The sequence below is a fragment of the Rhamphochromis sp. 'chilingali' genome (assembly GCF_963969265.1).
Source record: "Rhamphochromis sp. 'chilingali' genome assembly, chromosome: 10".
Taxonomy (NCBI): Eukaryota; Metazoa; Chordata; class Actinopteri; order Cichliformes; family Cichlidae; genus Rhamphochromis; species Rhamphochromis sp. 'chilingali'.
Window position 1 is genome coordinate 23,879,760 of NC_137937.1, and position 22,659 is coordinate 23,902,418.

Genomic DNA, 22,659 nt, shown 5'->3' on the forward strand with positions numbered 1-22,659 from the left:
AGTCAGCGCCACATTTTTATTGATCAGAGACGTTTGTGACTGTTTGCCAGTGGATTGATGATGGCTTGCATTTTAAAAGGCAAAGAAGTGCATAAACAGAACAAAAGGTTTATCCACGGATCATGTTTATCTACGGATCATGTAACCCTTTAGGTTACAAAGTTATGCCCATGAATGCAGTTAGTGTTCCAGTGTGTTTTGTGGTTAATTGCTTGTGTAATTGCTGTTGTCTGAAAAGTAAATTGTTAACCTCAGGTAAGTGCTAATCCCAAAATGAGAATGCCGGGGAATTAAAATGTCTGTTTAGAAAATATATCTTTTTTTTCTACCACTCAATAAAAAAGTATTTGAATTACAAACCACATCAGTAGCCCCACAGACATTCAATTACCGTCATGTTTGTGCAGAGCTATCATAAAGTAAACTGATGTGCTTTGTTTTCCCGATGCTTTTCACACACGGCCACAAAATAGAATAAAAACGTCTTGATCTTTGTTCGGAGACTGTTTTCATGTCTGGTGGACTATAGAGAAGTCTGACATCTCGAGCAGGGAAATGTGGCAAACTGGCAAAAGGAGTAAAGCAGACTCCAAGCAATTAATGACTATGTTAATATAAGAGCCCGAGGTGCATGGATTGAGCTTTAGGAAGGCAAAGAAAGATGCTCCAAGCAGGTCTGGCTCTTTGTAAGAATCCCTTCCAAAAATCTGTCTCCTTTTTTCCTAAATGCTGTGACTTTCAGGTGAGACAAGGAATAGAGGCCACGCACCGGAGACCAAAGACATGCTGGTACAAAGACCTGTTTACTGTTTAATGGAGTGTGTTCCCAAATGGGACAGATAATTACAAGAAGGCTTTGGTTGAACTCCCCCCTGTTGTTTGTGTGTGTTTGAATCCAATCCTGTGCCATCACAACATTGCCTCTTTCGGAGGCTAATAGTTAATAGTCCAGCCTTAAACTGGGACTTTTAACAGCATCTACCTACGGTCAGCTCTGCTGCACGTAACATTCAAACTTTCTTGTGGACGTCCACAAATCTCTTGGTAGTGAAGTGTCCCCCTGACTTCATTATACAGGATGATAAGGTGGACCTTTTGTTTTGTGTGGTAGTTTGTTATCGCCTCACGTTGTTGATTTAAAACCTTCTCTAAAAAGAATTATTGTAGAAATGACTTGTCATTAAAATCGAGTCCTCGGTGGATCCTGTGGGGTAGCTGCTGTGTATTGTGACAGTCGGTTCTGACTGTCACTTTTTTTTTGGTTTAATTTTCCTTCTCTTGTTTTTTTCTGTCTTTCTCATTTTCTTTTCATTCTGTGTTTTTTAAAGCCAACTATTTTTTGCAGCAATGGACTATTTTTTTTATTCAATGACTCTGAAATAATAAAGATCAAAGATTCAAAATGTTCACATTGGGTTTCAATCAGACTAAAATACTGTGAATAACAGCTTTATGCTATGCAGCAAGGTTGTGTAGAAGGAGTAGTTTACTACGTTGCATCTAATTGCTACAAATTATTGTTTTGCATTCTGCCAAGTTATTGTTCGGACTATGTTTGTGCACTTTAGTTTGTTACACATGGTATCACACAGATTTCAAGGAATTACTGGGGTATTGAGAAGCAGCTGGCATCTTCACTTTACTGTGTAATGGGTCAGCTATATAATCGCTAACCAGCGAAGGCAATGATGAGATTCCACAAGTGGAGAACAGTGGGGAAGACGTGTTTATGATCAAGTTTTCATGCTGACTCATAGACAAAAAAATGTACTATTCTCTTTTTGTTCATCCCTCCTCTCCTCTAGGGAACCCTGCCGTCCAACCAGCCTGCTGCCTGCTGAGTGGAGCGCCGGGTTGGGCACGGGGAAGGAAGATGACCCTTTACCTCTGGGACTGGAAACCCTTCCACTAAGACTCATGCAGCAGGAGTGCACTGCTGTCAAAACCCTGCTTCTAAGGCTGAGACGGACACTGCAGGAGGTGAGATAATGCACATGGCTAACAGTCAGCAGCACACAAGCTCTTCTCGACAAGGACATACAAACAAATGAAGGAAGATTAGCTTTACATTTAGTGAGTCTGGCATATTTGGCTTCTACAGAGCACATAAGGTAGACCACACCGACAGCCCTTATCAAGTTTGAAACGCATCAAATTGTTTTAAACCAGTGAGGATAAGGGTCTAGCAAACAATAAAAAGCAATTTCATCTGGAACCACTGTGCACCACGCTGCTCTTACGAATTTTTCACCCCCTATTTTAATCAGGCTCTATTTCAGTTCCATGAAATCTGGTCAAAGTGGTTGCTTTCCCGTCTCTAAAAGGTCCATTTAATCACTTTGTTTTGTTAATTTAATCAGATTCTACATTTAGAGGGGGAAACTGGGAGACTTTAAGTATCTGCCAGTTTATGCTTTACATGTACACAAACACACAATCAATCAATCAATCAATCAATCAATCAAAGCTTTATTCGTCACATGCAGGTTGCCCTGCAGTGAAATAGGACCCCCCCCGACCTTACACATATAGCACAAACATTACATGGGGATACAGGTCAGAGATTGGTAGAATCAGAAAAAAACATTGAAATGTACACTACACTGGGGAAAGTACAAGAGGAAAAAAAGAGACCCCTACTCATGCTATGCTTCCATGGTAGGACAGCATGAGAACAGGAAACAAAAAAACTCCTCTGCACAAGAAGCACATAAATGTCCACAGCACAACATTGTGAAGACATGACAAGCCACAGGGGTGGGTGGGGGTTGAGGAGTAATCCGAAGCGAACACAGCAGCCACCCTGCACAGCGCTACCATTCCAGCGCGGCACACAGACCCGCCGTGCTGCCCCTTCAGGAAACAAGCATCGAAGGCGTTTGGAAGGGAGGGGGGATGAGTGTGTGCTTATCAGTGTAAGTGTATGTGTGTGCGTGTCCAGAGTTCAGCGGAGACAGTGTCCTTCGCTCTATCAGGCTAAGTAAACAGTCTGCCAGCCAACCCAGGTGGCCTTCATGGGACGGGAAGAATAGTCATCACACAGTCGTTATCAGGGAGTTGTTTTGGTGGGCTCCAGCCTTGGGCCTGCAGCTGGCGCCGTGGTGTCCGAATGTTGAATATTGTTAATTTCTGTTTTGTGAGCAGCTCGAATTTTAGCACTCTGAGACAGGTCCCTCAACTTCGCATTGAAGAGCTGCGAGCCTCCCCATGATGGTATCAAACTTCAGTTCCAAGGTGTTGTCAGTCTTTTGATTCTGAGACTTCACAACTGCAGTGATCCGTTCCGCGATGTTTTCCAACTGTCGCTCAAGGGTGTCATTTTGAGCAGGCCTTTCTCTGATGTTTCCCCTCATACGCTCAATGGTGTTGTTTTGAGCCTTCACAGCAGCAGTAAGCGTCTCCAAGGTGTTGACCATATTACGTTCGTTGTGAGAGGTCGCACCTCGTCCCACACATATTATCCCTCCTGTTTCAGGCTATAAATCTCCTCTTTAAATGTTTTAGCCTGGTTAAAGCTAACGTTTCACCCCAGGCTATGTGTGTGTCTCAGTGTGAATGTTTGGAACCAACTTAAATTACATCCAAACCATTCTGGACATGATTAGCTGAAACAGTCACTTAGTAAAGCACTGACACGTTGGAATACCTTTACAAGGTCTAACAATATAAACCAGGAAGCCACATTATCTGCCATCCTCTGCACTTACATATCCTCTTTAGATGCCAGACTCCACACGTTTTTGAGGGGTCTCGGGTAATTACAAGATGCAGATGCAAATTTTTGTTTTACATTTTAGTCCAAATCAGGATCCAGAAAGATCATAACACTTTGCTTGAAAATGACAGATGCCTAAATGATTGTTTTCTGAAGTTTTGCGAGCACAGTGTCAGTAGGAGTCATTTGGAAGGGGATGTTGATGGTGTTTAATATATACGGTGAATGTTTTGTTTTAGAGTGAAAGTGCTAATATTTTCACTAATACCCTTTGGCAGTGTATAATACATGCCAACATACCAATAAGGGATGTTAGCAATAGCATAAGCTTAGAAAGAACATCCATTAGCTTTGATTGTCTGATGCTTTGGTTTTTTTTTTTAAAATCTACATGGGTGACTGACCCCAGCCATATATGGAAGTATTATACAGACCCGTACTCAAAATACAAATACACAAAAAGATAAAAGGGTGACCAGACCTTCCCTAAAACCACACCATTAGTATCTCTAAACTAAGATCAAAGCCTGCTGTGAATTACAGTCCACAGAGGCATATATATAGCTTTCTCCTGATTTCTTTCCTGCTTATATCTCTGTTTTTCTCCCAGGACCTCTGTGAGAGAGACATGAGACATGTAAATGAAATAATAATTTGTAGAGAGAGAGGTAAACTAAAGTGGTGATGGAAAAAAACTAAAGGAGTGCAACAGAGAGAGAGGGTACACAGCAGCAGAACATGAATATGAAAGAGGCATTTCTTTGCCCTCTTTGCTTGCTCTGTTGTGTCATTAACTTGCAAATTTTGTTACCTTCCAAAAGCAGACATAAACCATTCTGCAACAAGGGGAGGGTGACTCGACATGTCTGTTTTCTTTGCATTTCATTTGCTTGACCTTCTGGTATTGAGCCCCGGTCTTTGGCTTTGTTTAACTTAACTTATAGCCTCTTGCGTTCACCTTTGCCGTTGTACACTTGTGTCTGCTTTTGCAAGCTTTTGCCAATCAATAGCAGGTGCCAACACTTTTCACTGTCAAACACTTTTGTCCACTTCAAACGTCCTATCACTGGGCCGAAGCTCAGCCAAGTAGACAGGGTCATAACTCTGCAGTATGTGGAACCTGGCATGTGAAACTTTGGGATTAGAATTCCTGCTGTCAGTCCTCTGTGTGTGCAAAGGTGCACGGACTGTAATTTGTTCACTTTTTACTTTATTTATTGGAAATTCAACTTCAAATCAAATCATTATTACATACTGTATTACATGCATTACGTGCATCAAGGTCACATAGAGATTCTTTTATCTAATGTCTAATCTAACCTACATCTGGTGATTGAGAAGACCTCCCTGTTGCTGTGTCACCCTATCAGAGGTTATGAAATCAAAAGACACTTTATGGTGGTGATTGTCCACAGGCTACTGTTACGCCCCAGTCTAGGGGTACAGGAACGCAACATAAGTTTGAAAAGACTGCCCCGCCCTGGTCCCCAAAACCATACACAGAGGGAAACCAATTCCTTAGTGAATCGTGTTTTATTATCTACACTGCAAAAATGAAGCTCCAGGGTGAACAAAGGCCAAAATAACAAACAAAACAAGCTAAGTCAGGAGGAGGTGCTATCTAAAACCCTATGTGAAATCAAACATCAAACAAAAGACAAGCGCTACACCTAACTCCCTAACTGAAATAAACAGGAGAAAACAGTGCAAGGAAAAACAATACGGCAGCTCACCCCTTCTGTTGCAGTGCTATTTACAATGTGCTATGTACAATGAAAGCTAATATACACACTATATACAGAACTCAGAGAAGCCGCACAAATCACAAGCACAAAAGTCTCAAGTTTTGGAGGCCAGGGTCAGGTCTGCTGCTGCTGTCAGTGGCTGCCCCGGGACAACTGCTGGTGAGGGATTTGAAGAAGATCACATGGCCAGGGGACCAATCAGCAGCCGTCAGCTCATCCACTCCGGGACCTGCAAAGACTTAAAGGAACAGACAACAACAGCCACCAAAACAGATTATGGACAGGGCCATAACACCCCCCTTCCCAAGACCAAACATCTCCCCTAAAGATGTTTGGCGCTTAGGGGTTCCGAAAACCACGTGACAGCGCATCTGCCAGTACATTCTCTGTCCCTTTTTTGTGATGGATCTCCAGATTGAAATCCTGTACTAAGAGGGACCATCTCATGAGCCTTTGGTTAGAATTTCGCATTCGGGTCAAAAACACGAGGGGGTTGTGGTCTGTGTAAACAATGACAGGTGCTGAACTGGAACCGACATAGACCTCGAAATGCTGTAGAGCAAGCAATAGGGAGAGAGCTTCTTTTTCAATGGTGCTGTATTTCTGTTGGTGGGAGTTGAATTTTTTCGAAAAGTAACCAATTGGGTGATCAACACCCTGCCTATCCTCCTGCAACAGTACCGCACCTGCACCGTTGGCGCTGGCATCCACCTCAAGTTTAAACGGATGTGTGAAAACAGGAGCGGCAAGTACTGGTGTGCTGCAGAGGAGAGCTTTGGCAGATTCAAAAGAATTCTGGCAGGTGGGGGACCATACGAATGGTTTTGATACACTTGTGAGACTGGTGAGAGGTGCAACTACATCTGCAAAATTCTTACAGAAGCCACAATAATAGCCGGCCATACCAAGGAACCGGCGAAGCTCACGTCTAGTGCGAGGCACAGGGAAATCTAGGACAGCCTGGATTTTAGCCAGCAGGGGGCGCACCTGTCCCTGACCCACCTGCTTCCCTAGATAAGTCACAGTGGCCTTACCAAAGTCACATTTGGCAAGATTTAGGGTAAGGGATGCCTCTTTTAATCTTTCAAAAATCTCCGTGAGTGTTCCAAGGTGATCTGACCAAGTCTCTGAATAGGCTACAATGTCGTCTAAGTACACTTCACAGTTTGTGACACCACCTAAGACAATGTGCATAAGGCGTTGGAATGTGGCAGGGGCATTTCGAAGGCCAAAAGGCATGACGGTGTATTGGAGGAAGTGATCAGGAGTGACAAAAGCAGAAATTTCAGATGCATGCGGAGTGAGGGGAACTTGCCAATAACCCTTTAATAAATCCAGTTTGGTGACAAACTTTGCGGAGCCAACCCTATCCACACAATCTTCCATGCGGGGAAGAGGGTAGGAGTCGGGTTTGGTCACACTGTTCACCTTGCGAAAATCACTACAAAAACGTGGAGTTTTGTCTTCCTTCGGCACAAGAAGGCATGGGGAACTCCAGGCACTCGAACTAGGGACAGCAAGACCATTTTCCAGCAGGTAGGAAACTTCTTGCTGAAAAAGTGCACGTTTGGTAGGGTTCACACGATAAGCGTGTTGTTTGATCGGAGGGTGGTCACCTACATCTATGTCATGTTCGAGGACAGTAGTGCGAGACGGAGTGTCAGCGAACAGAGATGGGCAATTATTGATCAGAGAACACACATCGGTCTGGGCAGCCTCATCTAAATGTCTTAGGTGAGATTTCAAATTATCCAATATTTCAGAGTTTCTGAGTCGGGAGCAACCCTCAGCACAAACGAAAGCTAAGCCATCACTTTCTGGGCTATACTGAGACGGGGATGCTGGCACAACTACCGACACGGCAGACAGCGCAGCGGGGGATGAGGAGGAGTTTACACCTGCATCACGAACAAAATAAGGCTTCATCAGATTAACATGACACACACGACGCTTTCTCCTACGGTCTGGGGTACCTATAACATAATCTGTGTCACTCAGTTTCTCTTGGACAGTATAGGGCCCACAGAACTTTGCCTGGAGAGAGGATCCAGGAACGGATAGGAGAGTCAACACTTTGTCACCCACTTCAAATTTTCTCTGCACGGACTTTTTATCAAAATTCCTTTTCATTTTTTCCTGAGACGCGGAAAGAGCCTCGCGTGCAATTTCGCATGCTTTATGCAGACGCTCCCTAAAACAACTTACGTAGTCTAATACGTTCTGCTCGGGGGTAGCTGTGTTGGACAGATATCTCTCTTTAAGCAGCCGTAGGGGACCACGCACTGTGTGTCCAAACACCAGCTCTGCGGGACTGAAACCCGTGGACTCCTGCACACTCTCTCTCACCGCTAGAAGGAGAAGTGGCAGACCTTCGTCCCACTCTCTTCCTGACTCGAGACAGAACTTCCTCATCATGGTTTTCAAAGTCTGGTGGAAACGCTCAAGAGCACCCTGTGATTCGGGGTGGTACGCACTGGACTTTTGATGCTTGATGGATAGCAATTTTAAGACTTGAGCGAATATCTTGGACATGAAGTTAGACCCTTGGTCCGTTTGAACTGATTTCGGCAAACCGAAAGTGGAGAAAAAGTTTACTAGTGCTCTGACAATGGCTTTGACTTTGATAGTGCGTAACGGAATAGCCTCGGGGAAGCGTGTGGCGGCGCACATTAAAGTCAAGAGGTACTGATGTCCTGACTTTGTTTTTGGAAGCGGACCTACACAATCGATGATTATGTGCTCAAACGGTTCCCCTAAAGCCGGGATTGGATGCAATGGAGCGGGAGGAATAACCTGGTTGGGTTTTCCACTGACCTGGCAAACGTGGCAAAAACGGCAATACTTGATCACATCAGACTTCAAACCTGGCCAGAAAAAGTGACGCAGAATACGATGGTAAGTTTTCCTAATTCCTAAATGTCCAGAGAAACTGTCATGTGCGAGGCTGAGCACTTGGGGTCGGAATTTTTGCGGTACAACCACTTGTTGAAATACATTCCAGCCAAGATCACTAGATGAGGGAGGATGCCATTTGCGCATTAACACATCATTTTCAATGTTGTAGACACGGGGATTCTGATCGCTTGAATTCGCGGCGAGTAAACATTTGGCCAAAGTCGGGTCATTCTGTTGCGCATGAATGAAATCTGTTTTGTTTACCTCAAAAGACAGGTCAGGTGTAGCGGGTAGCATTTTATCAGACACACATTTTTCAGCTTTTTCCACAGGCAGTTCAGCTTTCTCAGGAACAGCTTCAGAACATAGAAAAGAGTCAGACAAGTCAACATCACCATATTTACGCTTGTGGGCGCGTGTGACAACACAGGCAGGAAACACAGAGGACAGACTGTCAGCAGCAGGCTCAGAAACAAAATCAAAATCATCGACGGGGTTTTCAATTACTTCAGGGATCGGGAAAACTTTCCCATTGGCTAGATCATTCCCCAGAATCATAGTAACCCCCTGCACGGGCAAGCGAGCGCGCACCCCAACTGTTACCGGGCCCGAAACGAGAGGCGACTGTAGGAAGACTCTGTGCAGCGGAGCTCGTAACACACTCATTTTCACTCCCCACACGAGAGCATCAGCACCACAAAACGAGTTACATGAAAAAGGCAACGCGCTTTCCAAAATGAGAGACTGGGCAGCCCCAGTGTCGCGCAAAATTACAATTGGCACGCGATCCTCCTCTATTCCAGTCAGTGAGGCGAACCCTTGTGAAATAAAAGGTCGGTAACTGCTGTCAAGACTGTCATTTCCTGGTTCATCACTGACGGGATTAGGAGTAGAAACTGACTGAACAAAACCAATGCTTTTTGGCTTTTTCCATGTGTGAGATTGCTCTTTGCGACGGAGCGACGGACAATTGGCAATGAGATGGCCAGTATCATGGCAATAAAAGCATTCTCGGACAGTCATGGGGACCTGATCAGGGCGCGGTTGACGCTTGGGAGAAACCCTCAAACTCCTCGCAGGTTTAGACAACGGGGCACATTCATGGCGCACAGCTGAAAACGTAACACGATGGGTCAACACAAACTCATCTGCGAGAACAGCAGCTTTAGACAACGAATCCACCTTTTGCTCATTGATATATACAACAACATTTTCTGGAAGACACGTTTTGAATTCCTCCAGCAGGACCAATTCTCTTAGCTGAGCAAAGTCCTTCACTTTACTTGCGGCTAACCACTTATCAAACAAGAGAGTCTTCTCCCTGGCAAACTCTACATGTGTTTGGTTGGCAGATTTTTCACACGACCGAAACCTCTGGCGATATGCCTCTGGAACTAGCTCATAAGCCCTTAAAATAGTGGATTTCACAATTTCATAATCCAGGCTGTCATCAATAGACAAGCTCGCACACACTTCCTGTGCTTTCCCCACCAATTTACACTGCAGCAACAAACTCCACACATCCTTGGGCCATTTCAAAGTGGTTGCGATGCGTTCAAAGGCATTAAAGTAAGAGTCAACTTCACTTTCTCTGAAAGGTGGCACTAAAGCAATTTGCCTGCTTGCATCAAATTGGTCAGAGGAGAACGAATCAGAAGATTTATTCACAATTTTACTCACTGGGGTAGAGGTAACATTGCGCTGTCGGGAAGGATCCAGCTCCATAGCCCTTATGCGGAGATGCATAAGCTCAACTTCTTTGGACTTAGTCGCAAGCTCCACCTCTTTCAGGCGAAGGGCGAGCCCAAGATCCTCCGTAACCAATCCTGTTGATTGTCCGGCTGGGCTAACGTTTGGGATCTGAATGGCAGCAGGAGCCTCCGCCCCTGGCGACACCCGTCCACTGGCAGCTTGTGGGATGGTTGCAGCAGCTTCTGCTCCCGCATCCACCACCAAACCTCCAGCCGCCTCAACCGGCCGAGGTTTCGACTTCGCAAATACCCCCTTATCCACCAGCTGAGCTGTCAGGCACTGCTTAATTTCTGCCTTTTTAGCATGTAAAGGCACACTAACATTAAACAAATCTGCCACCAACAACAAATCCGCCTTTGTGCATCGATCCAACTTATCCACGGTGGGTTGTAGTGCAAAATCATCCACATCAAAAGTCATTGTGACTAGACCACCCCCAACACTACAAGAAAACTGCCAACCAAAAACCGCAGACAACCCACAAAATACAATGAGCAAAAAGAATGGCAAAAGAAAAAAAAAGGACGAGCCCCCACTTTATGTTACGCCCCAGTCTAGGGGTACAGGAACGCAACATAAGTTTGAAAAGACTGCCCCGCCCTGGTCCCCAAAACCATACACAGAGGGAAACCAATTCCTTAGTGAATCGTGTTTTATTATCTACACTGCAAAAATGAAGCTCCAGGGTGAACAAAGGCCAAAATAACAAACAAAACAAGCTAAGTCAGGAGGAGGTGCTATCTAAAACCCTATGTGAAATCAAACATCAAACAAAAGACAAGCGCTACACCTAACTCCCTAACTGAAATAAACAGGAGAAAACAGTGCAAGGAAAAACAATACGGCAGCTCACCCCTTCTGTTGCAGTGCTATTTACAATGTGCTATGTACAATGAAAGCTAATATACACACTATATACAAAACTCAGAGAAGCCGCACAAATCACAAGCACAAAAGTCTCAAGTTTTGGAGGCCAGGGTCAGGTCTGCTGCTGCTGTCAGTGGCTGCCCCGGGACAACTGCTGGTGAGGGATTTGAAGAAGATCACATGGCCAGGGGACCAATCAGCAGCCGTCAGCTCATCCACTCCGGGACCTGCAAAGACTTAAAGGAACAGACAACAACAGCCACCAAAACAGATTATGGACAGGGCCATAACATACCCAAAGATTTTGTCTTTCACCTAATTATGCTTATTGACTTGCAAGCTTTCAGTGCAGACCTGTGAATTCTCCCCTCTGAAGTAACACACTAGTTAATCAATTTAGGGGACTTTTGAGGCTCAATAAGAACCCTAAATTGAGCTTAAGTCACCAATGAATTGAAATATAGCTAATCAAAATTCACTTACTTCACTTATGTTAAAAAATTAGTCCCAAATTTTGAGCATTTCATCAGTCTGGGTTGAAAATTATAATTTTTATTTTTCAACTATCCATAGGTTTGTGATTGTTGAAAAGGACTTTGGTCATTATTTTCAGCTGCTTTGAGGTATGTTAGAGTGATACTATCATGGGTTTACATCTCTACAGTGTCTTCTTTGAATTGCAAATAAATGGAAAGTTATGGAAATTCACTTATAATGTATTTCAAACCGAAAACCTCAAGTCCCCAAAACCATAGCCTGAAATTCTGGAAAATCTTTACAGTTACTTAACGTTGACCATATAATTCAGATTACTGTGTTTTTGACTTCTGTCTAATTTCCATTGTTTTTTCAAGTGCCCCAAAAACATGCAAAACCACTCAATTTAGGTGCTTTCAGAGATTACTTGAGTTGAAATTCTCTGCAGAACTAAACTTATAGACTTATGAACTAAACTTTAATGATTTGAAGGAAAGAGAACTCGCCACGTCTTAACCTTATGTCAAAGTTATGGCAGGTGGAAACAAAACACAGAATTCCCTGTGGTTCAGCTCCCAAGGCTCTAGAGACATCAAACAGATTTCACTTGGGTTCCCAGGAGACTGGAGACACTATTGCATATCTTCTTCCCTGCCATGCGCGGGTTTTTGCAAGAATAATTTTTCCCCCCAAAAAGAAGGCTCATCAGTAGGCCTCAGTGGTCCACTGCAGAAACCTTACTGAAGAACCTAGTTGATACATCGCAACAATTCATGGAAGATGGAGGGTGAGATTAACAGAGCAGACTCTCAAAGCCCCAGAGACCGACATATTTAGATATCAACTCCCAAACAGTAAGATCTTTGGAGAGCTTATCAAAAAGCCCAACATTGAAAGTACATTAAAAGATTTGAATGTGAGAGCATCACGTCTCAGAAAAAATAGATTTGCATAATTGAAAGTTTACATTGACACCTAACATTGACCTTTTAATCCAGAATCCAGCCTTGATTTTTGCGACAGCCTATCTGTGAGCGATCTACACCTTTGAATTCAGGAGCTTGTAAAAATTATCAAGACACGACTGGGCTGCACACAGCTGTTGTGAGCTTATTTGATGTAAATTGATGCAGTTTCCCATTCTTTATAAACATATAGACTATAATATCTGTAGAACAGGATTAACAACTGTTTTAAAAGAATTTTCTTTTCATCAGTTAGTTAAGAGGAACGTATTTTCCAGTGGGGTTGGATAAAAATTTCTTATGGCACCAAAAATTCAAAAAATTGAGGAAAAACAATTTATATAGCTTCCGATTTCAAATTGAAATGATACAAACGATACTAATAAAAATCAAAATACTAGCACAAGCAGTAAGATTTGATGTCAAAAATAATAACAAAGGATTGTCCTATACAAATAAAAGATGCTTATCATTATGCAGACACAAACAATTTGAACCATGAACACTCCTTTCAGATATATTTTTTTTTAACAGTGTTTTCTGTCGGCTGCATGGATGAACATTTGTAAAATGCCACTGTCTGTGTCCAGAAATGTTTCCTATGGTGATCTCCATTTGTCAGTGTCAGCGATGGATTCTAGGAAGACCGTGACTGACTTTTTGTTACGGCTTACACTCAGACTGCTTCCTCCACCACGTTGTTAGAATGCGGATATAACAGAATGACATTGAAAATGGTGTTTCTTGCAGTTCCGATTGTGCCATCCAAATCTGTTAAAACAGTTTTTGGAAAGAACAGTGTCATTCAGAATCATCAGCATTTCCAAAAGTTCTGATGAACTTCTACAAATAAATTTGTGTTGGATTGTACAGATAGGTGTGGAACACAGCAAAGCGGAGTAATTCAATGTCCTCGCTTAATCGCATGAGAGTATTTTAAAGCAATTTCTATAAAAAAGACGAATGTCTGTCAGAGAGCGAGGTGGTATGAATGCCCCGTGAGTTATTTGAAGGTTTTCATTTCTTGATTTAACTCATGTGTGGATGTGATTAAAGGTGCGCATCAAACTACAAAACCTGCTTTCCTTTCTTAGGCCATTCATCATCTGTAGACATTTAGTTTCAGTGTAGTGCCAGTCATTAAATCCATGGCTCCCCGGCAGCCAATTCCTAAATCTAAGAGCCTTTTTACTGAGCCACGTCTAATTGTGGGGACAGTTGTGTGTTAAGGCCTGTGGGACAGGGGTGACCTTAAAGAGGATGGGTATGTGTTAGAAGGAGACAGAGTGAGAGTGTGTATGTGTGTTTAGGGGGGTGTCACTGAGTACACGCCTGTCTGTCTACATAGGAAAAGGCATTGATCACCAATGACACATTGAGGGCCTGACGCCACAGCACACCTATAACTCTGATAGGGAGGCATGCTTCTTTAAAAGGTCAGCCAAACCAATAAAGCATCAAGTTTATGCTGTGCAAAGATTTGGGCTCAAGTGTTTCTCAGAACCTCCTTCAAAACCAATGAGACAGCTGGAATCTTGTGAGTTTCGCAAGATCACAATCGCAAGGAAATTGATCTTGTCAGGCTTCAAGCTAAGTGTCTGATCCTGAGTTGATCAGACCAAGTCAGCATCTTAGGAGGAAACATTGGCAGCTGTGCCGAGAGACTTGCAGACTACAAGTAACCATAACTTTAATCTAACCTTACTCTAAGATTATCATTAAATGAATTTAACTGCAATCCCAACCTAACCTTGTAACAGTGAAGTGGGCATGTCATGTTTTGTAGTGGCTGTGCTGTGCATCTGCAGGCAGACCAACTTGGCTTTTTAAGTGTGATTGTTTAGGAGATTAGTGTAACCGCTTCTATAGCATGTGTGTTGTCAAAAGTGGAGATTATCTTAATTAAGAGAAGAGCAAAGAATGCAAGCCAAGTGCTTTCTATCTTTCAAAGATCTTTAGAGAGCAGGATGTTGTGTTTCCTCTTTGATGCTCTCTTACTTCCTCATATGATTCAGTAATGTGATCTAAAATGTCATGATAGGGAGACACTCACCAAATCACCTGCCAAGTATGTTTTTTTTTTTTTTTTTTTAAGTATTTGCCCTTTTTAAAATGAAAGCCACGGACAACATCATCTCAGAATGTTTGTGAAAGAAACCATCTGTCAAATTAGGTTATTTAAAAGCTGAAAGTAGGCTAACACTATGCACATATGATTAAACTTCAGCCTAAAAATCCAATTTTTATAGACTTCTTACTGTATCTGGTCATTTCGCCTAACAACAGTGGGGTTAGTTGGCATATAAATCTCCTAAAGGGCAAAATATGGCAAGGAATAGACTTCACTGAATATTCAAGTGGAGATAATGTTTTATTTTTTTGGATGATACTTATTTTTACCTTTCCTCTTTCCTTCTCTTGTTATATCATGTATCTTGTCATATCTTCCATCTGTGTACTGTCATGTCCCTACCATGCAAAAGTACACCAATAGCAGCAGTCCTAGCTTGAGACACGATTTTCCTCTCTGCTTTCCCATATGACCCATCAGGAGCCCTCAGCAGTGATCTATATACCCGCATATGCTCTTCTTAAGGGACGGTGTTTCTGTGCACCTGTGTGCAGATTGTACGTGATTGCACATGCTCCTTTTGTCACATGAAAACAGGCTGTGTGTTTGTGTGTACGCATGTGCATTTTGGATCCCCTTCTGGCTGCCTCTGCTCTCTGCCCACTAGATAACTGTGCTGAGAAGCAGTGCCAAAAAGCGTCAAATCACAACTGTCATCAGAAAAAAAGAGCTTTTGTAAGAAATCAGGTGAAAATAATGCAGCTGGCAACATGAAATTGTTCTGATACAGACATGTTACCTACATTTACATTTTTGATGTCATTCAAATATAGATGAATCAGATTTTCTGTAAAAAAAAAAAAGAAAAAAAAAAAGGAAAGTCAAGGATGAAAATGAGCACCTGTCTTCAGAACTAATGTTTTTTTTATACCTTCGTCTCTTTTCACACTGAATGTTTAGCGAGGCTTTTGTAATACTGCCTAACTGTGAATATATTTAGCAGAAAAAGAAGAGTAAAAACAAAATTCCTTAATGTTGTAATGTTGTCATTTTAAGCATCTGACTGGTTTATCTTCAGCACAGTACAGCACGCAGACCTCATCGTGATGTTCTGGTTATAGCCGTGTTTTTGTCTTTTTGCAGAGCACAGAGACAAGTCCTGCCAGCAGCCTTCAGTCTCTACCCATCAGCCCTTGCAGTGAAAAATCTCTTCCGTTTAAGGTAACACGGAGCAGTCTGTTTTATACTAAATTTAGCTATTTGTTCAGTGAGAACGGCTGTATTACAAGCATCAAATTTACAGATGCATTAAAAGTGTGAGGCAATGAAAAATATTAATAAAAATGTCCTCCCAGCTTTATATCTTACAAAAACAGAGCTTATGCTTTCACTTAATACATGCACAGTAAAGTTGTAGTGCTCACTTGTTATTCTTTTTCCATAGCCAACCCTTCACTTCAATTAGCCAGCTAGTTTAATTAAAAGAACACAGCAGGCTCGGTGTGATCAAAAATATAAAACTGAATCTTCCTTTGATCCATGTGTCTCGTTCAGTTTTACCCATATCAGAACAATTAACACTTTTTTTTCACATCAGCTTCTAATGAATCACGAAAAGATCAAATAGGAAGAAAGAGAGCAGAGCAGCAAGGAAGGCAGAGTGAAGGAGAGAGAGAGAAAGAGTTGGAAAAAGGATGATTAAAAGCAGGAGAGTTGCAGATATAGAATGGGAGAGGGGCAACGTGTTTTGATTGTCTTGACAGGCTCCAGATGCCCTCTGTCAACCTTGTCCATCCCAGCCGTGCGATCTGGATGAGATTTATTAATCTCTGTAGGGAGCATGTGCATCATTGCTCAAGTGCATGCTTGTGTGTGAGCGGGATTTAAGTTTGCCATGGGAGGTCTTTTGTCGAGCTTTCCCCCTGGATTTAGTTGGGTCACATCAGAGGTCTTGTTAGCCTGTTGGAGGAGGGAGGCGTAGTAGAGCCATCAGCTCTGTGGTTCTCATCTTTGATGTGTGTGTGTGTTTTTTTTTAAACTGCAACATAATGAAGTTCCCTTTACATACATGAATGTACACACTGGTAAAGGTCTTTTAAAATACAGTCTAGTGATACTTACCCACAAAATACTGACACACTGCCAACAAATACTGCGTTTGGTTGTCACTAAGGGCACCTGTATGTGTGCACCACTTAATCTTAGGGCTGTATATAGACTTTGTGTTTGTATAGTTGTCACAGCGTGTTAGTGTTTCACAAAGAGTGGATGTTTGTGTGAGTGTATGCCCTCTTTATTGACCTACATGCTGTATCAGTGGCAGCTGGACGATAAGGAAAAATTAAAAATGTAGGATGGGACACTGCATGCTGACAGCAGCTCTGGCTGAAAAGTACAGATGGACAGACAGGGAACATGGACCCATTGAAAAGAAGGGATCAAATGGGGTAGAAAAGAGTAGGAAATGGTTTCAGTAAACTATCCAAAACAGACTTGGAGACAGGCAATTGACTATAATCAAAAGATTATTTGACTGGACAGGGGAAACCTGAAATTTCTTTTTGGGGGTAATTTTATCTGATGTGACAGTGGATGTTGAGGAGGCAGAGAAGAATGTCACAAATGTCACTGGATTGAATTGAACCGTGGACATTTGGATTATGTGACATGTACTTTAACCATCTGGCTTAGGCTTTCAATCCTAAAAGCTGTAATTTCCCGTCTGTGGAAAAAGATTGGAGTGCTACTATGTACAGATCAATCAGAGTACTGTAGATTTGTGTTAGAATGTCTACGTTTGATTTTATCTCGACTTTGGAAGTGTGTATCGTGCCTCAGTTAAAAACAGAACATTTCCAGTTAATCCCAGTTTTTCATCAAGAGGAATGGATATTTACACTTTTTTGGACCATTCTCTGCAAAACCAAGAGATGGTTGTGTGGGAAGATCCCATTGGATCAGTAATAGACCAACAACTATAGCACATTCAAAGCCCCTTAAATCACCTTTCTTCCCCATTGTGATGCTGGGTTTGAAGTCCAGCATCTCTACATCCCTAAATGCACTAAGTTGCTGGCAGGTGATCGGCTGATTAGATAAGTGCGTTTATGAGCAGTTGAACAGGTGTACTTAATGAAGTGGCCACGAGCATGTGTGTATAGATTGGGAGAGAGCCAAAGAGAGAGATGAAACACTCATTCAGCAGATTTTCTGTGCTTGTCATCAGATGAGGAGAGTTTTCTTAAAGGGGGAAAGGGTCACGATCGATAGAGATAAAAACAAATCAGGGAGAAAGCAGCAAGAATTGCAGGAAATGAGTTTAACTTGAAGATGGGACTATGGAAGCCCGTTTCCGCCACTAAAAAAAAAAGGATCCATAACTCAAAATTTCGAGTTATTTTCTCGAAATTTCGACATATTAACTCAAAATTTTGAGAAAAGCAACTCGAAATTTCGAGTTCGCGCTGCCAATCAGTAATCTACGTGAATGACGTCATTTCCATGTTACCCGGAAGCTGAAGCCCTCAGCTACAAATGCTACAGCTAAGCTACCGGTATTACATCCAGTCGTGAATGCACAGATTGCTGAGTGTTTTCAGCCTGGCTTCACAAATGATGAAATCCCTGTGTTATTAGCTGAATCACATGGTGTTACTATCAGCAAACATACTTTAATTTGTTGGGATCCGTTTTTGAGTGCGCGGTCCTGCGCCATATGCTTCCGTGTAACAAGAAAGCGACCTCATTCACGTATATTTTTGATTGGCAGAGCTAACTCGAAATTTTGAGAAAAGTAACTCGAAATTTCGAGTTATATTTCTCGAAATTTCGAGAAAATAACTCGAAATTTCGAGTTATGGATACTAGCTTTTTTTTTTTTTTAGTGGCGGAAACGGGCTTCCATATGGGACAGAGGTAGATGATTGAGAGAAGTGTATATATAGGAGAGAGGTAGGTGGTAAAGGCTGAGCTTTTCACAGAGCTAGATGAATTGAAAACAACATAAATACAGAGAGGGTATATCACCTGAGTAGAAGCTTCATATGAGGAAAAAGTTTCAATGTTGAGAAAAGGACATTGTATTTCTTACTTTGGGACAGACTGAAGAAAAGAGATGAGGGAGAAAAGCTGCTGGGAAAAGTGTGGGAGCTATAGCTGAAGTGTAGCCATTCAAGAGCAAAGCATTCGGTTTGATGACATTAACTTGATAAGGAAAAGGGGAGGAAATAAACACCGGAGTGCAAGAGGTGGAGGCGAGACCAAGCGATGAATGAGAGATAGAGAAGAAGCCGGTGTTTGAGAAATACTGCGTGAAGATGGAAGAAGAACAAGAGGGAGGGCTGAGAAGAAGAGAATTTGCCCTGGCACTCTAGAAAACGACTCGGCATGTGTAAAAATAATCTACGGTATCCACCTGAGAGGCTGCAGTGTCACAGTGCGACCTAGTTTAATTTAGACCCAATGCATATGACATGATTTTTACCAGATTTTGTCCCAGTTAAAGTATTCTACTGTATCTTAGAAGAAAGTAGCAGAAAAAAGAAATCACGCTAGAGTTGCCGCTAGAGGTGTACTCCACCAGTGTGTTCATTAAAGAAAAAAATGTCAAGGGCAGCAAGTTTTGCACCTGATGAAATGTTGTTTTGTGTACACTCACCTTTGCTTCAGCAGCACGGTGAACTTCTTTTTATAGTGGAACACTTATCATCATGTCAGAGGCAGCGTAATTAGAAATTAATAATGCATAATTCTGATGACTGTGAATTTATAATTACCGACTTTTCCCCACAGTGATGCCCTAATCACTGCGAGAGGGTTAAAAGGATGCATGCTTTGAGGAAAGCACGGAGATATGCGGCTATGTGCGTTATACACACCTTTCTGACACAGACAACACGCAGCTATATCGAGATGCACAAAATGTCATTTCTTTAAGCCGCAGCACAGAACAGACTGCCACTCTCATCTCCCCGTTTCATCCTTTGTCTCGTTTTTGAATCTCTCTTTCCAGATAACCTTTTATCTCTGTTACACTACGTGAGAAACTTCGCGTTTAGTAATTGTTGTGAGGCTCAGGCATCAAATTCCACTTTTTTTTCTTCTTCAAATTTTGCTCCTCTGCATCAGTGGTCCTGTGATATGAGTTCTCGGGTTAAAATCAAAACCGTTATTAGTGAAATTGTAACTCGCCTTTTTACATCTCAAATTATTCATTACGTTTTAGCTCAGTGCGGGGTGCTGTCAGAAAAAAATACAAATTAGACCATTTTACTGTGTGCTATGATAAAGCCTGAAAAGTTTGCCACCCTGCCCCTGGGCTACCTTAGAACTAGACAGCTGTGTTTCTGATTCCACGACACCTGCTGATAGGAGGAAACCATGGCTCATTATTTGTGATTTGCTAATAGGGTCAGAGATCGAGAAGTGATATTTTAGAGACAGCTTTAAACCTCGGAAGTACAGATACTGTATATATTATATTATTTCTATCACCACAGCACTCAACTTTTGGACTGCACAGGAAAACATTTTAATGATTTGAAAATTTCCCTACAAGCCAAATGTTTTCTTTCAGCTTTAATGGATGTGGAGTTCTTACTTTACACAGATATGAACTCACTGGATGCTTTATTAGCCAAACCTTGCTAGTACAGCGTTGGACCCCCTTTTGTCCTCAAAACTGACTTAATGATTTGTGGCACTGATTCAACAAGGTGCTCGAAACATTGCACAGAGATTCTGGTGCATATTGACACAATAGCATCAAACAGTTGCTTCATCCATGATGTGAATCTCCCCTTCTGGTACTCTGTTGGACTGACATCACAGTCATGTTCAAGACACCAGTTTGAGATGATCTGAGCTTTGAGACATGCTTAGCTATCGGGCTGGAATAAGCCATCGATACTGGGGAACAGTGTGATTGTAAAGGGGAGGATATGATCAGCAACAGTTCTCAGGTAGACTGGGACATTTAAACAGTCCTTGCTTGGTACTAAGAGGCCTAAAGTGTGCCAAGACAGTATCCCCTACACCATTACACCACCACAAGCCTGAACCGTTGATACAGGCAAGATGGATCCATCCTTTTCCATGTTGTTTTCTGCCAAATTCTGAGCCTACCATCTGAAAGTTGAAATAGAACTTGAGACTCATCAGACCAGGCAACATATTTCAAATCCTCTGTGGGCAGTTTTTGTGAGTCCGTGTAAATTAAAGCCTCAGTTTTCTATTCTTAGCTGACAGGAGGGACACATGGTGTAGTCTTCTACTGCTGTAGCCCATCTGCTACAAGACTCAACATGATGTGCGTTTAGAGATGCTTTTCATACCTTGGTTTTAACAAGTCGTTAGTTTAGTCGCCTTCCTATTAGTGTGAAGCAGTTTGGCCAGTCTTCCTGCCGTATGGCATCAAAATGGCTTTTTACCCCAGAGAAAAGCTTCTTGCTGGATGGTCTTTTTTGGGCTATTCTCTGTAAACCCTAGAGATGATCGTGTGGGAAAATTCTCAGTGGAACAGCCGTTTCTGAATTACTTAGACGAGTCCATGCAAAATTCAAAGTTAAATCACCTTTCTTCTCTATTCTGATTCGTTCAGCTTGGTTTGAATATCAGGAGGTTGTCTTGATCATGTCCCAAAGCCTAAGTGCATTAAGTTTCTACCACGTGTTTGGCTTGTTAAAGACAGCATGAACAAGCAGTCGATCCGGTGTAGTGAGTATATTTACAACCCCTGAACCATGTACCGGTACTGGTCCATGAGTCGTTTGGTGCCGGGCTGCGAGAGTTGAGGCTCGCGTGTGAAATTTATGGGTTTCGGTGTTTTTAGGGTTTTTTAGTGTTTTTATCTATTAAAATTTTTTTTTTTTATAACTCTGATTCCCTGGGTCTTTTTTGGTACTGGTACTGGTTTTATTTTGATGTATTCATCCACAACACCTTAAAGGCCGGTCCGTGAAAATATTGTCGGACATAAACCGGTCCATGGCGCAAAAAAGGTTGGAGACTCCTGTTTTAGATGTCTACTAAGCACATTTCTTGTCTTTTTTCAGACTTGGATTTAGTTAACTTTTTTTATGTTGCTATTTGTTGTGAAGCACTTTGTGATCCTTGTCTTGAAAGGTGCTATATAAATAAAATTTGACTTTACTTTACAGATATATCCATTGTGTATGGGCGTGTCCAGAGCCACTTAAATCTATTTTAAAAGCTACTGACATTATGGTGACCTGCTATTGACAGTTAATTTAATTTGAAAAGACAGCTGACCGAGGTCAGAGTAACCTGTTATCCTTTCTTGATAAGACTTGATAATGTGATGCAGATCACACATTTTGAATCACCTCTTCTCTGTTTTTAACTTAACCTCCTAGGACCTGGCCTCCACATATGTGGACATCACATTTGGGGTTATTTAGACCAAAATACTCAATTTTGCTCTACAAGGAACTGTCCACTCATGAGGACATTATGCTGCTACTGTTCTATCAAAATTTTAAATGAATATCCTCATATGTGGCTCTCATTTTTCTCAGAAACAAAAATTAGGCCAAAAAAAAAAAATCTGGTAATTCTTTGTTTTTACATTCATCAGGTCCCAATGTGCCCAAATATAAAAGAGAAATTAAAAATGCATGCCGTGGAGGAGTTCGGGTGTTAGGAGGTTAAACGGAAAAGTTCACAACAAAATCAAATCCACATATTTTTCATCTAATCTGTAGGGCTGTTGATATAAGCTTTTTCTCTTGCCCTTTTCAATGTGCATAAATAAGCTATTAATATAGTTACCAAGGCAGACATAAAGTAGATAAACAGAGACAGCCAGCAGATAGAAATGAAGATGGATTCAGATACAGGGTGAATATTAAATACGTGAGGCAAGCAACTTTATGCTGGATCAGTTTGCACATTTGTCTTTGTGATATCCTTTTTTTTTTTTTTTTTTGGTGACGAAATGAAAAGTGAGGTTGGACAAACTGTACTGGACTCTCCAAGAAGCCATATGTGAGATGCCTGAATTATATTTGGTCTTGGTACACTGTGCCATATCACTTTTATAGACCGTTCATTTGTGTTGAGGAGTCCACATTGTGCTGCATGTCTTTGTCGCTTTTTTCTGGGGGGGCTTCCACACAGCGTAGCTAAGTACACAGTTTTTATGCAAATGATTTA

The 22,659-nt window shown here is 42.0% G+C and overlaps 1 protein-coding gene across 1 annotated transcript in view; it reads left to right on the forward strand.

Moving 5' to 3' along the window:
- Positions 1–22,659, forward strand: part of ccser1 (coiled-coil serine-rich protein 1) — a 135,721-nt gene that overhangs the window by 42,028 nt on the left and 71,034 nt on the right. Inside the window, exons 7-8 of the mRNA XM_080893181.1 lie at positions 1,806–1,980; positions 15,631–15,708. Of these exons, the coding sequence (XP_080749307.1) occupies positions 1,806–1,980; positions 15,631–15,708 (253 nt within the window). The remainder of the gene's footprint in view (positions 1–1,805; positions 1,981–15,630; positions 15,709–22,659) is intronic.